Source organism: Marasmius oreades, chromosome 10, assembly GCF_018924745.1.
Source record: "Marasmius oreades isolate 03SP1 chromosome 10, whole genome shotgun sequence".
NCBI classification, from domain to species: domain Eukaryota; kingdom Fungi; phylum Basidiomycota; class Agaricomycetes; order Agaricales; family Marasmiaceae; genus Marasmius; species Marasmius oreades.
Genome location: NC_057332.1, coordinates 633,204 through 645,718, shown reverse-complemented (window position 1 = coordinate 645,718; position 12,515 = coordinate 633,204). Strand labels below are relative to the sequence as shown.

Below are 12,515 nucleotides of genomic sequence, written 5' to 3'. Positions count from 1 at the left end.
ATTCATTGTAGAACTGCCGATGATATGTTGTTATTGCAAGGAGACTAGATCGTAAATTGCACACTACTCCCAGAGACTACTCTTCCGCAACGAGGACCACCTTCTTCCCGAAATTTCTTCCCCTCTGTACGTCTTCAAGTGCCGTGCCTGCATTCTCCAAGCCTTTGGTAATATCTTCCCTATGTTTCAATTCACCGCTCGCTAGTTTCTTTGGAATGGTAGAATAAAACTCCTCTTCCAGTTCTGGAGTGGATAGGTCCGAAACGAAGAAGCCATGGATATGTAGCGACTTGACAAGTATCATTCGTAGGTTCTGGATGAGGTAACTGGTGAGATTGAATGTGAAATACAAAGGGAGTTCCGTCTACCTTCAGACGCACCCCTTCTTCAGGGTCTTCGTTATACGTCGAGATCATACCGCAGACAATGACCCTGGCATGAAGTGCCGCGTAAGGGAGGGCTGCGTCAAATACTCCTCCTCCAACGTTATCCCAAAAGCTGCTCGGAATGTGAATTTTAAGTTCCAAGGAAAAGGAGGGAATCTGCGATACTCACACATGCCAAGGGCCATCTTTCTCCAATACCTCGCTCAACTCCGTGTGTTTGTAATTGAAGGCAACATCCGCTCCCACATCCTTACAATCTTGGACCTTCTCGTCCGTACCCGCGGAAGCTATGACCTTCATCCCATCCAGTTTTGCAAGTTGGATGACCATTCTGACGTTCCAACGAAAACATAAGGATCCGTTGCTTAAGTTTTTCGAAGAAAAAAACACAAACAATCCAACGGGACCTGCCCCTCCAGAAACAAACACTGTATCTCCCTACAAATGGAGTAGGGTAGAAGTAAATATCCACTACTTCATGCTCGGGCATCAACCAACGAACCTTCTTCGCCTGTGCGTACTTTTTCCACGCGAAATATGCCGAACGGCCTAGCAAGCGATGGTGTCTCATGAATCGTCAAGCTACACATTTTGAACAGCGACTAACCTGGCATCCCAGCCGCCCCAAGATAAACAGGCCAATCCAATCCCGGCTCTCGGGTTATTTTTTTCAGAAAGGTCAGATTCGAAGGGATCGTGTATTCTTCAAAATCTATAGAAGAAGATCAGAGTTCTGTCGAGTAAAACCGCTGCTTTTTTACTTACTTACCAAGCCCAGGACATGGTCACCAGGCTTGTAATCGTCGTGTTCAGATCTGAGGATAACGCCAACAGCACCTCCCGTGATTCTGGGTGGTTGAGAACATAGCCGATTAGCCATTCTCGGAGAGAAAAACTGCATAATACGCACGGTTGACCTAAGGTATATGGAGGCTACACGAGAAGAGTTAGAACTACAAATGGAATGTTTGAAGGCCGTACTACTCACGCTATAGCTCTTTACCTCAGGCTCTCTCATCCTCCCCCTCATGTACGGATCCACAGACAAAACAAGGACCTTGATCAGGACGCTTCCATTCAACGGAACGTTGTCAAGGTCAATCGTTCTCTTATCGTCATACACCGTAGTCTTTCCGGGGACGGGATACCCTAAACAAGAACTGGTAGTGAGTACCAACAAACGGAGAAACGACGAGAACAGTACTTTGAGGAACTTCGTTGAATATCAATGCACCATTTCTTATTGGGGCCATCTCTGACGAACGTGAGGAAGATACCGACTCCCCTACACCAATGACTTTTATAGACATCACTCTCGCAATCCGGCACGTCGGGTTGCGTTAACCGGTAAAAAAGATGACGTACTCAGTATATTCCAGCCAGCATTAGGTTGATTATACCACACGAGTGGGAAGTATGATAAGCCATTAGGAAGACATAATACCACAGGATCACTTCAGACGCCCCGATGTAGACAACTTGCAGCCGTCCAATTCAATTCACTATGATGCGTCTTGTAACCACGAAAGACGAAGCCGGACTTGTCTATCCTCCCGAGCAAGTATACGATATCTGCGTATACGACCAGCGTCTGACTCGACGTGTATGGCTCGCCAATTAGATCGGAATCGTACATCTTCACGAAGAAGGTTCGGAAGCCGTCCGCGAGGGTAGCGTTCCATGTCAGGGAGAGCGAGCGCAAAGAACGAGGGGCAAAAGATAAAAGTGTTTCCTGGAAAACGAAAGAGAACTCAGAAATCCATAGTAAAGAAATCAGAGGAATCTGCAACGTACAACAACCATCGATTTGACTGACACGCTCAGATTCTTCAGTTCCTGGCATTCCTGGAGTGCCGCGGCATTCTTCCTTGTCAAACACCACTCTTGCGTGTTCCGCGCATCAACACTAAGGGAAACCAGTGTCTGCGAGTGTTTTGGTAGCACTCTCTGGTAGAACTGGTCCGAAGTGTGAAGGTTACGATCGCTCTCAACATCACTCAACACCAAAGTCTCCAGTCCGGAATACGACTGCAGATAGTCAAGGAGCTCTTGGCTGACCACAGTCACAGCCAAATCCTTGAGGTGGATCCCTTCCTCCTGTAGCAGTGCCCAGAGGACATTGTTGTTGATGCCTGTTGGTGGTAGGAGAGTGACATCGAGAGATGAAAGCGCAGGCATCATCCGGATGCAAGCCGAGGAAATATTAACGTGCCAACGAGGTAATCTCAAGTGGCGAAGGCACAAAAAGGAATCTGGTGGAAGGCTATCGAAGAGATGGTTTGAATGTAAAGGATTTGGAGACCACGCCACATCGAGAGACATGCTGGTTAAGGACGGATTATTCGTTATGAGACGAAAAAGCGCAGGAGTGACGCTATGGGAATCCCCACAGAATGGACCTTGAACGGAAAGTACGGAGAGATTGCGTATTGGGTAGTGATCGAAAGGAATTGGGAATGATGAGGAGTGATAACTGGAGAAGTGAAGCTCGCTAAGATAGGGAAGATTGTACAGATATTCGAAAATCTTGGTGACCAACTGTTCTGACTCGGTTCCTGCTAGTTGCCATCTGAAATTATAGCGATTAGTCCACAATTGCCAGCAGCCTAAAGAAGGTCCACGCACCGAACCGACCTAACGTTCTGAAGATAATTTAAGGCAGTCAAATCCGGCTTTGTATGGCCCCTCCATGACCCGATGGATAAGTGTTTAACATAGCGATTGAAGGCCGTAGAAATATGCGTTGAAGCTGGGGTGATACCCAATACCACAGAAGCAAACAGCACCGGCGTAAGTGCCTCTTTGAGTCGAGTATTGCACAGTCTCAGCTGTTTGAGGGACTTCGCTGGAACCTGTGCCTCGGTTAGATACGCCCTAGTCAATCATGAAATAGAGACGAACCTGACTTCCAATCGCACACAGAATCTCATTGGGAAGGTCAAGAAGATGGGTCATGGTGAACGGGAACAAACGTTGGTTCTCCCATGAACAGAATAGCCTTTATATATCCTGAAAACGGTTAGGTCAGTTGGGCCACCGTTGAATAAAAAAGGGTTTCAAAGTGAACAAAGCATCAAAAACGACACAATGGGAAACAACAAGGGCTTACAATGACCCATCAAGTGGCTTCATTCCTTGCAATATAGGCATGCACTCGTGACACGCTGGACTTGCGTTGGACGCCAGCCCAAACATTCCCGTCATCGCCGAGCACAGGATAGATAGGTACTTTAGTAGATTGATAGGTACCTTGATGAAAAATGAAAAATATGAGCAAGGCAAGGAATTGAAGAGAATCTGCAAGACCTATAGAATGAACGGATCCCGGCCAGGTTGGTGATGGTCGGGACGAGACGGTGAAAAGACGGTGAAAGACAGCGCGCGTGACGCTGGCCCGCGAGTAGCCTTTTCCACTGCAACCACCATGAGCTCCCATTATCTGCATGAAAAACGGGTGCCGAGGCATAGGGTGGCTGGCATTCGAGATTCTTCCTCTCCTGAAACGAACGTTGTCTCAAAATCCCCGCTTGAAATGGCCCTTTCTGAACGTCAAAAGCTATTCACAAGGCTCTCCGAGGATCCGGAACTATCTCAGCACAAAATCTACCGTTTCTGCGCGCCCATCATCGTGTTTCTGGCACTGGTTTTGTCAGCTACACTAATATCACGCAAATGGAGTGCTGTGGACCTCGTGCAGAACGAAAGTACTCTGGTCAAGATGCTACTCGCTGTGGTTTCTGTCGTTCTGGGATCTTTGCTCACTTTACGTGGGTTGATTTGGGTTATTGGGCGAGGTGTCCGTATGTTTCTCCAGGTAGACTTGAATGCCTCCTCGCGATCCCTTCAGGCTGAGATAATGACTGGGATGTTTGGGATGGAGGTGAGTGACCTTGAATTTGCCTGTTATCAACCCTCCTCATGCATATTTCACGGTAGTAACTCGAAGCAGACATCTATTTATGCCTATGTTTATGGTGTTATGGTGCAGCCTCTGCTCTTGATGGCTCTGGATCACATCAAGACCTCTTTCCAACTATCTCAGAACGTGTATTTGATCGATACCTCTCGAAGGCCATATCAGAATGTTGAAATATGATTTGTCACCAGCCATGCAGATGTAACCGCCCGCCACCTAGCTCTTCTCCAGAGTCCCTCTTTATTATTATCCGTCAGGTATCAGTATGCCGCGGCTGAGTGGGGATGTTTTATTGACATGTAGCATGCACAACCTCATTTGAGAATAGGAAGGAAGCATTGACCAGGTAAAGGTATATAATATGTATATGTCGAATGTAAGGTAATCTATATGAAATCGAAGTGCGAGGGTGCGTAGTCTTGAATAAAGTAAAGATCGTGCTGATGGTCCATGCATCATCATCGGAGATCCTGGAGGCTGTAGGGAAACAACGTGTTTAAACGTATTTTCCAAAGAATGGGATTAACGACTGCGCCAACGTGTAACTGAACACCAGCTTAGGTCCTACAACAATAATCTGCGGGAAAAGAAAGATGAGCATAACCTATGCAAAGATGTAAAGACTGCTGCACACCTTTGGTGTTAAACCCTTGAACAAAGCTGTAGGACCCTCATTCTTGATTAGATCCTTCACCACTGTCATACCGGAAACCTTCGATTCAAAGTTGGCATTTTGAATTCGGGTCTTAATGGTGTCGAGAGGTGCGGCGACAGTGATGGACGCAACAGCTCCGGAGATTGACGCGATAAAGTTTTGTGTCCATGTAGCTTTCGAATAGTCGGTAACGCCGAGAACATAGTCTTTTGTCACTGCCGAAGCACCAAATAGCTGTCGTAAAAACAGCCCGTCAGTATGAGGGCGATACTGCGGATGGAAGCAGGAAAAAAAAGATTGCAACTGCGATCAAGGATAGCCCAATCGCTCAAATGACGGAAAACGTCAGGAAGAAAGCCGGAAGAGGGAGGGCAGATAAGAGCGAAATCACGCACCGCGAAACTACCAGGTGCATTCCTTGCCATTGTCCAACCCCAACCACGATATAGAGACGTGCCTTCTTCAGCAACGATTCGTAGAATGCCTCTTCCACGGAAAGCCTCAGGATTAACCTGACGTTTGATCTTCAAAACATCGAGTGGTAGTAAGACCTAATATCAAGCTTCGGTAAAATGCTTCCTTGTGCGACACAGGCAAAAACCACGCACTACTTCGCCGATTCCCGTTAAACTATGAAAAGGGTAAGGTTCCAGGAATTGAACACGACAATAAACGCGCATCCGTACCTTCCCGCTGTCGCCTGCATCATGAGCTTCCCCTTCCGTTCCCCAAAGGCATTCGTGAAGTTGTCTTTGTAGTGGTAGTTGATGAGGTCGTTAAACCATGGTTGACCGCCAAACTTGTATATTCGCTGAGAAATCTTGTACCCAGCCGCGTACCCTAAACCAGGGAATAACGAAAAGAGTTTTCGTCCCATAGAAGCGGTGGCATAATCCCGGAAGATGATATTAGACAGTGTAGAGGTGGAAACCTTAGGCGAAACACTTGTAACTGAGTCATTCCATGTAACAGTCTAGTTCAAACGCACCTTGGCCTTGTTACTCATCAAACGTTTCGCTACAGTATCCACAGGGTGGAATACTAGCAATTCAGCAACACCTTGAAAATGAGCGTGGTGCATGAGCGCGTCGTTTCGACCCACAGATCGCGTATGAGAAACACATACCCGACGTTCCCGATCCGAGGACACGAGCAGTACCAGATTCCTTTCCTTTTCCAGTGGGTGGAGACATGGTTTTAGTTGGAGGAAGGGTGTAACTGCTGGTGCTTATAAAGGGAAGGGGGGGGTTGGTTGCTGTGGACCGGGGCGTGGAAGCTGGAAGGAAATTTTACAACTCTACATCTTGTCCAAATATGGGATATATCGGTCAATTTTCCGCGATAAGATAAGATATAGATCTCGACGGTGGAGGTACACCGTGCTTCCACTCCGGAAAACTCAAATCTTGAACGCACTTGACATCGTAATTGGGCGGAGTATGGTCGCTGGGCCTGCCATCCTACTCGCGTTATTTAAAAAATCATCAGGCGAGTCATCTTTAAGACACCTCGGTTCGTCTGACTACAGCCTCTTACAGACTACAGCTTTGTAGAAAGCTAAAGCGCATAGCATTTGCTGTTCTTCTCTCGTTGTTACTTCATTCAAGAAACATTCAAGTGTACCAATATCATTTTTTGCATCCTTCTAAAGTGTTCTCTGAACGTTTCTTCCTAAGAGAACGTACTGCTTCCCGAGTCAGGGACTAGCAGGTCGCCGTGCCTGTACGGTCGTATAGTTCCCTCGGCTCTCAGTAACGTCCCAGCAGTATTACCACGTAAGATAGCATCAGGGCACCCAGCTCGGCGACACAATGAATTGATAACGTAGCTCGTGCTGTCTGAAATATTTAGGCCAACCCGGGTGCTTGACAGACACGGAGTGGCGTTTCCAGAACTTCCGATGTCGCTTGCGATGTTGCCTGGCGTCGACCTACGTTCCATAAGAACACCTTTGGTGTTCAAAAAAGACCATTTGTCCCACGGTAATAAGCAGTCATACCAATCAAATCTAAAGAGATATTACATGCCCTCTGCAACAGAATAGTTGCGCATCGAGGAACGAGTGAAAGAAGAAAAGAAAGAAAAAACAATGATACAAAACAACAGAAGTATATCCCGTTATGGCATTGAAGTTCTACTTCGTACTAGCTGGCGCTTGCAGCGCAAAGGTTATGTGCGCCTCTCTCCCTTCGGTCCAGTCGCCACTTTTGTCAACATCGTCGCATTTCGACGGATCGGTAGGATCCCCCAGCTCTAGGTCCGAATCTTCTTGAAGTCGTGAGCGGCAATCATTTGACTTGCATCCCAGAAATGTCAAATTTGGAAACGGACTTGGTGGCAAAAAGGGGACTTACCGTCGATTGCACGTTCTGTGAGTACAGAAACCTGAAAACTGAACTTGCGATGTAAAGAAGGAAGCTAGGATCACATACCAGTACTCTTGGCCCAGTCTTTGCGACATCATTCAACGAGATTGATGTACTTGACCCAGATATAGCGTTCAAGTTGTGGTTGGCGAATAACAGACTCGTCGTCGTTCCGGGCTGACCACGGTTCGGATCGCTCCAAGGTCGAGCGTTAAGCCTAGTAGTTGAATAAGGATTGCAGACAGTTGTGAACTTCCCAAATAACCTCAACTCACGAACTGAGAATAGAATTCGTATAAAGCTTCGAAAGTGATAGATCCCAGATGAAAAATCTTCAAAAAACCTATAATCAGCACCGGTTGGTCAACAAAGTTGATTGCTTACAACGTCGTATGCTGAAACCATGGATCAGTTAGCACTGCCCGTGGCACTGAGGTTGCGTACGTACAGGAAGGATGAGGAAGAGTATAGAATCCGCCAGCGCTGCAACAGCTGTGAGAGTTCCTGTCTGCACCGTAACTATAGCCGAGTGAGAATTCGCAACCGCACGATAATAAAGAGCATTACGTCGCAAAATTCGGTCGATTTGATTATTCGTAGCTTGGAATGATGACTTTCTTCTGATCTACAAGAGGCAGCCTTTTCGGTACGGAGATGTAAGGGTAGAAGAGGCCGAGCTTACCAGCGAGAGGACCATGGCTCCAGCAATCAACACGTCCGCAACAGCAGTAGATACCAACCACAAGACGGAAGCGCCCTTGAACTGGGCAAAGTCTTCAAACCGTGGTTGTCGCGCCACCCTAATGCCCAGCCATATACCTCCAGCTTCGAAGGAGGTGATCAACACTTGTGTTCATCAATATGAGGTGACCGGTCAAAACTCACCCAACGAAGCCACAGAGAAGATGGCGATGATTAATGGCATGATTGTCGAGCCACTGATAATTTTGAATCTCGATTGCGATTGAGTGATCACTTTGATTCTCCAAGCCATGAGAAGTTGAACCGGAGTGGCAATCATAGCCTAACACCGTTTGAGAGTTGTGTCCGCAAGAGTCATCAACCAAGGTTGCTTACAGTCACTGGGCCGTCTGGATGAAAGGCGAATAAATCCGTAAGATTATTGAATTGACGAATGATGATACTGCTGTCTCACCGGCAGCTAAAACTTTTGAATCATCATCAGCTACTGACTTACGGGAGAGAAAAGTTTATCACGAACGAAGAGGAGATGTTATCTTTATGTCCGGAAGACCTTATGTGAGGGGTAAGTACATGAGTAATGTTTCGCCCATCAAACACTTGCCAAGGCTTACCGGCCTTCCTAATCAGAGGTTCGTACACCATCTCAAAGCAGAACGCCGTGCTGAGAGTCTCCACCATAAAAAGATATATGACCTATGAGCAGATCGGATGTAAGGGTCCTTCCATTGTCAGCCCAAGATGAGGGTACTTGCAAGATATCGGATCCAAGCAGGGTCTCTGGATATTCGTCATGAAGCCTCGAGAAGACACTGGACAAAAATCCAAAACTCACTTGTATCGTGCGAAGTATAAAAAAATCTGTTAGACCTGATAAGTGGCTAAACCGAAGCTTGGCGACTTATCCCACCTGGACCACCGTGACCTATATGCAGACGAATCATTAGTTTTGTCCTATCAGTTTGAAAGCCCCCTCAATTCGTGGCTCACCCCGTATAAAATCGTACTGAAAAACATCCCAATAAGGATTGGCCCGTATCTGAAGGATTAGTGTAAATCAGCGCAAGCAGTTGGTAAGTGGACAGAAAACCCCTCACAGTACCTCCACACTTGGAAGTCCATCATCTGCCATGACGAGGTATAGTCAATTGTCCAGCAGATGACACTACGAAGTAGGGAAAAGCTTTGTGGAAGGTATCAGTTTTGATCATGATGGTTCATGTTTTATATACAGCCGAGCCGAGCTGTGGCTCAGTGTGGGGAGAAATCGAACTGGACCCGAGTGTGAGAAGGACGTACGAAGTTCGTCGATGTTTCGTAGTCATTGTCAAATGCCCGAGCACCGAGTCGCACGCTCCCGTCGCCGCGTGATTTCCCGAGTCGTCGCATCGTATGTGGTACCCACGCGTCGCCGCATGAGCCATTTTCAATCTAACATATCGAGTATCATTTTCCCCGAAGATCATCCAATGCATCATCCCGAATATAACAACAGCAAGAAGATCCTGAACACTGAGGATGTCTGAGCAAGTCACAAAGGGGGTGTAAATGTCGTAAGGCCACTTGATCGTCGCTTGCTATGATTTCAAACTCATACGGTCATTAATGTTATTTGCCGAAACCGTATAAGAATAGTCTTCCATTACAACGGTGCTTGCCTGGGACTCCTCCGAAACGCGTCCTGTGAACTTGGGTGAGTTGCCAGTGGTCCAATCTCATCTATCAAATGATGTGGGGCTCAAGTTGAGAAACCAGACCACAAATAGAAACGAACATGTGTATTCCAACATGTCACATATGTGGGTGACGGTGGCACTCATGTCCTCGACTTTGGATGGCAATCAGCCTCGAGAAAGACGAAGCTCAACTGGTCCCTGGTGGGCCTCGACTACTTTCTAATTTGGACTTACTGATTTACGATTGGAGAAGGGTATTTATTCCACCGCACATTCTTTCTCCCATCGGAATGATTATTTTGGTACCGTTCAAATTTTTCACATACCCTTTAAGAGTGTTTGACAGGTTGGCCTTCACCGCCGACCGATTTTGGACAGGAGGCGATTCTTAAAATGCTGCCCATCCCAACTCGCCGGGAGAAAAAAGGAAAATTTGATATTTCAGCTGCAGAGAGTATGTCGAACGTTTCCTTACAGATACGAAATTGAACTCTGTCTTTATGTTTAGGCATTGTAGTCGAACATAGATGTGTCAAACGTCGCATCGTGCTCCATCATCACTACTGATTGATTTACCCGGTTTTAAATCATCGATACTTATCCCTTGAAGTCTGGAGATACAGAAACTATACTCTAGAACGAGGTCCCGTCAAGTCAACCTGCGTCCAGGGTCAGCTCGTTACTGACTTTCTCAGGACTGGAGCAGTTATCAGATCGACAGACGTTCGCTGTCTCGCGCAGCCGTACCTGTAGAGGCTATTGGTCAGAAGAGATGAACGAGAGCTGCAGAGGAGGTCGAGCGGTGGGAGGAATCGGTATTGCGAGCGTTTACTTAATGGTCATTTATCGTCAGGTTTGTAGGACTACTCACGGGAGATGGCGTCGATACGGTATGCCTTCACCTTATTCAAAATGGTTTCAAGCTGACTGTTACTGACTGTTGTATTGAGATGCTCGTATCGAGGCTGATGAAAAATTGCGCACTAGCCATTTGATTGTTTTCCAGCGGAGACTACACAACGACAGTCTCGGGCCGCTCTCTTCATGTGTTAATTTAACTTTTATCCGTTACCCTGTCATTCCTCCGTGCGTTGACTCCTAGCTGTGCATTTCCTTGATTTTTATTGTCGTGCACGTTCAGGAATATCCTGTACTGTATTACGATGGAGAACCACCACGAAAAAAAAAAAAAACAAGACAAGTATTAATGAAGTGGGGATAGGAGGTCGGATTTTCGAGTTCGTGGCGGGGAGTCAACAGAAAGGTGACCTCGGTGGTAGCAGATAAATATACGCATGGCAAGTGAAGTGATCTAGCGACTCCAAATGAACGGTACATTTGAGCAGCTGAAGCACAGCCCACGAGCCGGCGACGGCCCGAAGTAGCCAGCCAGCGTACTGAAGGTTCTTCCCTCCCACGCCTCCTTGTTTCCGACCCACGATGTCGAAACCAGACGGAACGACCGCCCGTGCTGGCTCCTGCCTCTGCAAAGGAGTGAAGCTTCAGATTACAGGAGATCCTTTTACATTTGTTGTCTGCCACTGCCAGAATTGTCAGAAAGCCAGCGGGACGGCGTTCTTGTCGAATATGTTCTTCAAGGATAAGGTATGGGCTACTTTCTCCATATCACAGTGACGTGAGAACTGCAGGGGGTTAGTAAACATAATAGCTCATCCCGCTTTCCGTTGAACAGAATGTCTTGATTACCGAAGGTTCCGATCTGATCAAACGATACGACGATAGCAATACCGCCAGTGGAAGAACACTCGGGCGTCATTTCTGTTCGAATTGTGGATCGACGCTTTTCATTCGTCCCAGTCTAGAGGCTTCTAACAACGATTTTGTCATTGTTCAAGCCTCCACGGTGGACGACTCTTATAATTGGAGTGCTCAATTTCCCCCTTCCGTTCGTAATGTCTGCCACTGATTGATCGTTTATTTACAGAACCCCGCAAGGAGCTCCATACCGATTCGAAATGGGATTGGATTGATGTTCATGTGAAGCCTAAAGAGGTCAAGCTTTGAGGGTACATGATATGGCGTTGTACGGAGACCTGTGGGATTTACCCTAGGTTTTGGAACGGACTTGGAATAACCCTAACTCGGTTTCCTTACAAATCCGAACCTCATAAGAGTGTTAATTTTCCGAAAGCTTCGGTCTACTCACATTGGTACAAAGTTTCCGACGTTAAGAAGTCCTCTTGAATCTGTAGTTCTATCAGTCCCATGTCCTGCGAACTCGGGTCGGACTATATACGGTCGAGACGTGTCTGGGATAAAAGAAGTTTTAGTAGCACACCGGGAGTAATTGAGTGTCAGCTAAAGCACGGAATCAGTCCCGTGTCTTTAGTACAGGTGGCACAAGTCCAGCCACGAGCCATCAACTAAAGCCTGAAGAAGAGATCGAGGAGCATACCAGCGATTTTGAAGGTGAAATTTGAGGACCATGCATCGAACTTCACCTTCGAGGACGAATGCCAAGACGAGGGAATTGGAGATTTTGTTCTGGGCCTACGTGAAGTGCACGCGTCCACCTAGGACCGGTTGATCGCGAGGTCGCGAGTCCGTTGAGTGTGAACGGTGAAGAAGCTGGATTTGGTGCTTTCCATGCAGGAGACGAATATTTGAGCCTTCTGGCTAAGCCGAGTTGAGGTCTGGTCACCGGTCCTCTCTGTCAGTCCATACCTTATCCGAGAGAAGTCTTGGTCACAATGACAGTGAAATTGAAGGTCTGGGAAACCAGGCCGTTGATAAGTACTTCGATCCACCCCCTTGCTGAAATTAAGTGACAATGAACCGAATCGAAGATGTCCA

At 47.0% G+C, this 12,515-nt stretch overlaps 6 protein-coding genes across 8 annotated transcripts; 2 read left to right on the top strand and 4 right to left on the bottom strand.

Annotated features, from left to right (window-relative positions):
* Positions 1–76: 76 nt before the first annotated feature.
* Positions 77–1,639, bottom strand: E1B28_002243 (uncharacterized protein; the record flags this gene model as incomplete). Its single annotated transcript, XM_043159151.1, has 10 exons — positions 77–313; positions 369–498; positions 556–717; positions 781–824; positions 889–935; positions 994–1,098; positions 1,152–1,234; positions 1,297–1,319; positions 1,375–1,535; positions 1,591–1,639. The coding sequence occupies 10 exons, from the start codon at positions 1,637–1,639 to the stop codon at positions 77–79; spliced, it is 1,041 nt and encodes a 346-aa protein (XP_043002750.1).
* Positions 1,640–1,842: 203 nt separating this feature from the next.
* Positions 1,843–3,341, bottom strand: E1B28_002242 (uncharacterized protein; the record flags this gene model as incomplete). Its single annotated transcript, XM_043159150.1, has 4 exons — positions 1,843–2,118; positions 2,181–2,955; positions 3,012–3,238; positions 3,288–3,341. 4 exons carry the CDS (start codon positions 3,339–3,341, stop codon positions 1,843–1,845), a joined length of 1,332 nt encoding a protein of 443 aa, XP_043002749.1.
* Positions 3,342–3,810: 469 nt separating this feature from the next.
* On the top strand, positions 3,811–4,482 carry E1B28_002241 (uncharacterized protein; the record flags this gene model as incomplete). Its single annotated transcript, XM_043159149.1, has 1 exon — positions 3,811–4,482. One exon carries the CDS (start codon positions 3,811–3,813, stop codon positions 4,480–4,482), a length of 672 nt encoding a protein of 223 aa, XP_043002748.1.
* A 316-nt stretch (positions 4,483–4,798) lies between these two features.
* On the bottom strand, positions 4,799–6,150 carry GGC1 (Mitochondrial GTP/GDP carrier protein 1; the record flags this gene model as incomplete). Its single annotated transcript, XM_043159148.1, has 7 exons — positions 4,799–4,879; positions 4,937–5,191; positions 5,353–5,508; positions 5,566–5,587; positions 5,644–5,888; positions 5,946–6,016; positions 6,084–6,150. The coding sequence occupies 7 exons, from the start codon at positions 6,148–6,150 to the stop codon at positions 4,799–4,801; spliced, it is 897 nt and encodes a 298-aa protein (XP_043002747.1).
* A 687-nt stretch (positions 6,151–6,837) lies between these two features.
* On the bottom strand, positions 6,838–9,344 carry E1B28_002239 (uncharacterized protein). Of its 2 annotated transcripts, XM_043159146.1 has the most exons (18): positions 9,123–9,344; positions 9,016–9,064; positions 8,936–8,950; positions 8,861–8,886; positions 8,781–8,805; positions 8,640–8,721; positions 8,546–8,578; positions 8,480–8,491; positions 8,401–8,414; positions 8,209–8,347; positions 8,006–8,148; positions 7,891–7,948; positions 7,772–7,842; positions 7,708–7,718; positions 7,599–7,655; positions 7,390–7,540; positions 7,312–7,342; positions 6,838–7,253 (listed from the first exon to the last, which is right to left on the bottom strand). In XM_043159146.1, the coding sequence occupies exons 1-18, from the start codon at positions 9,155–9,157 to the stop codon at positions 7,246–7,248; spliced, it is 960 nt and encodes a 319-aa protein (XP_043002745.1). In that variant the 5' UTR covers positions 9,158–9,344; the 3' UTR covers positions 6,838–7,245. The 2 variants fall into 2 exon arrangements, with proteins under 2 accessions (XP_043002745.1, XP_043002746.1); XM_043159147.1 differs by having other exon boundaries at positions 7,312–7,540.
* A 1,775-nt stretch (positions 9,345–11,119) lies between these two features.
* On the top strand, positions 11,120–12,073 carry E1B28_002238 (uncharacterized protein). Of its 2 annotated transcripts, XM_043159144.1 has the most exons (3): positions 11,120–11,306; positions 11,395–11,587; positions 11,647–12,073. In XM_043159144.1, the coding sequence occupies exons 1-3, from the start codon at positions 11,142–11,144 to the stop codon at positions 11,724–11,726; spliced, it is 438 nt and encodes a 145-aa protein (XP_043002743.1). In that variant the 5' UTR covers positions 11,120–11,141; the 3' UTR covers positions 11,727–12,073. The 2 variants fall into 2 exon arrangements, with proteins under 2 accessions (XP_043002743.1, XP_043002744.1); XM_043159145.1 differs by having other exon boundaries at positions 11,395–12,073.
* Positions 12,074–12,515: the final 442 nt, after the last annotated feature.

Coding starts and splice junctions, on each gene's coding strand:
- E1B28_002238 (XM_043159144.1), top strand. CDS start 11,142: ATGTCGAAACCAGACGGAACGACCGCCCGTGCTGGCTCCTGCCTCTGC. Junction 11,307..11,394: donor ATATGTTCTTCAAGGATAAG/GTATGGGCTACT, acceptor TCCGTTGAACAG/AATGTCTTGATTACCGAAGG. Junction 11,588..11,646: donor GGACGACTCTTATAATTGGA/GTGCTCAATTTC, acceptor GTTTATTTACAG/AACCCCGCAAGGAGCTCCAT.
- E1B28_002239 (XM_043159147.1), bottom strand. CDS start 9,157: ATGGCAGATGATGGACTTCCAAGTGTGGAGGTACT. Junction 7,949..8,005: donor GAGCCATGGTCCTCTCGCTG/GTAAGCTCGGCC, acceptor TGCCTCTTGTAG/ATCAGAAGAAAGTCATCATT. Junction 7,254..7,311: donor CACAGAACGTGCAATCGACG/GTAAGTCCCCTT, acceptor CTGGGATGCAAG/TCAAATGATTGCCGCTCACG.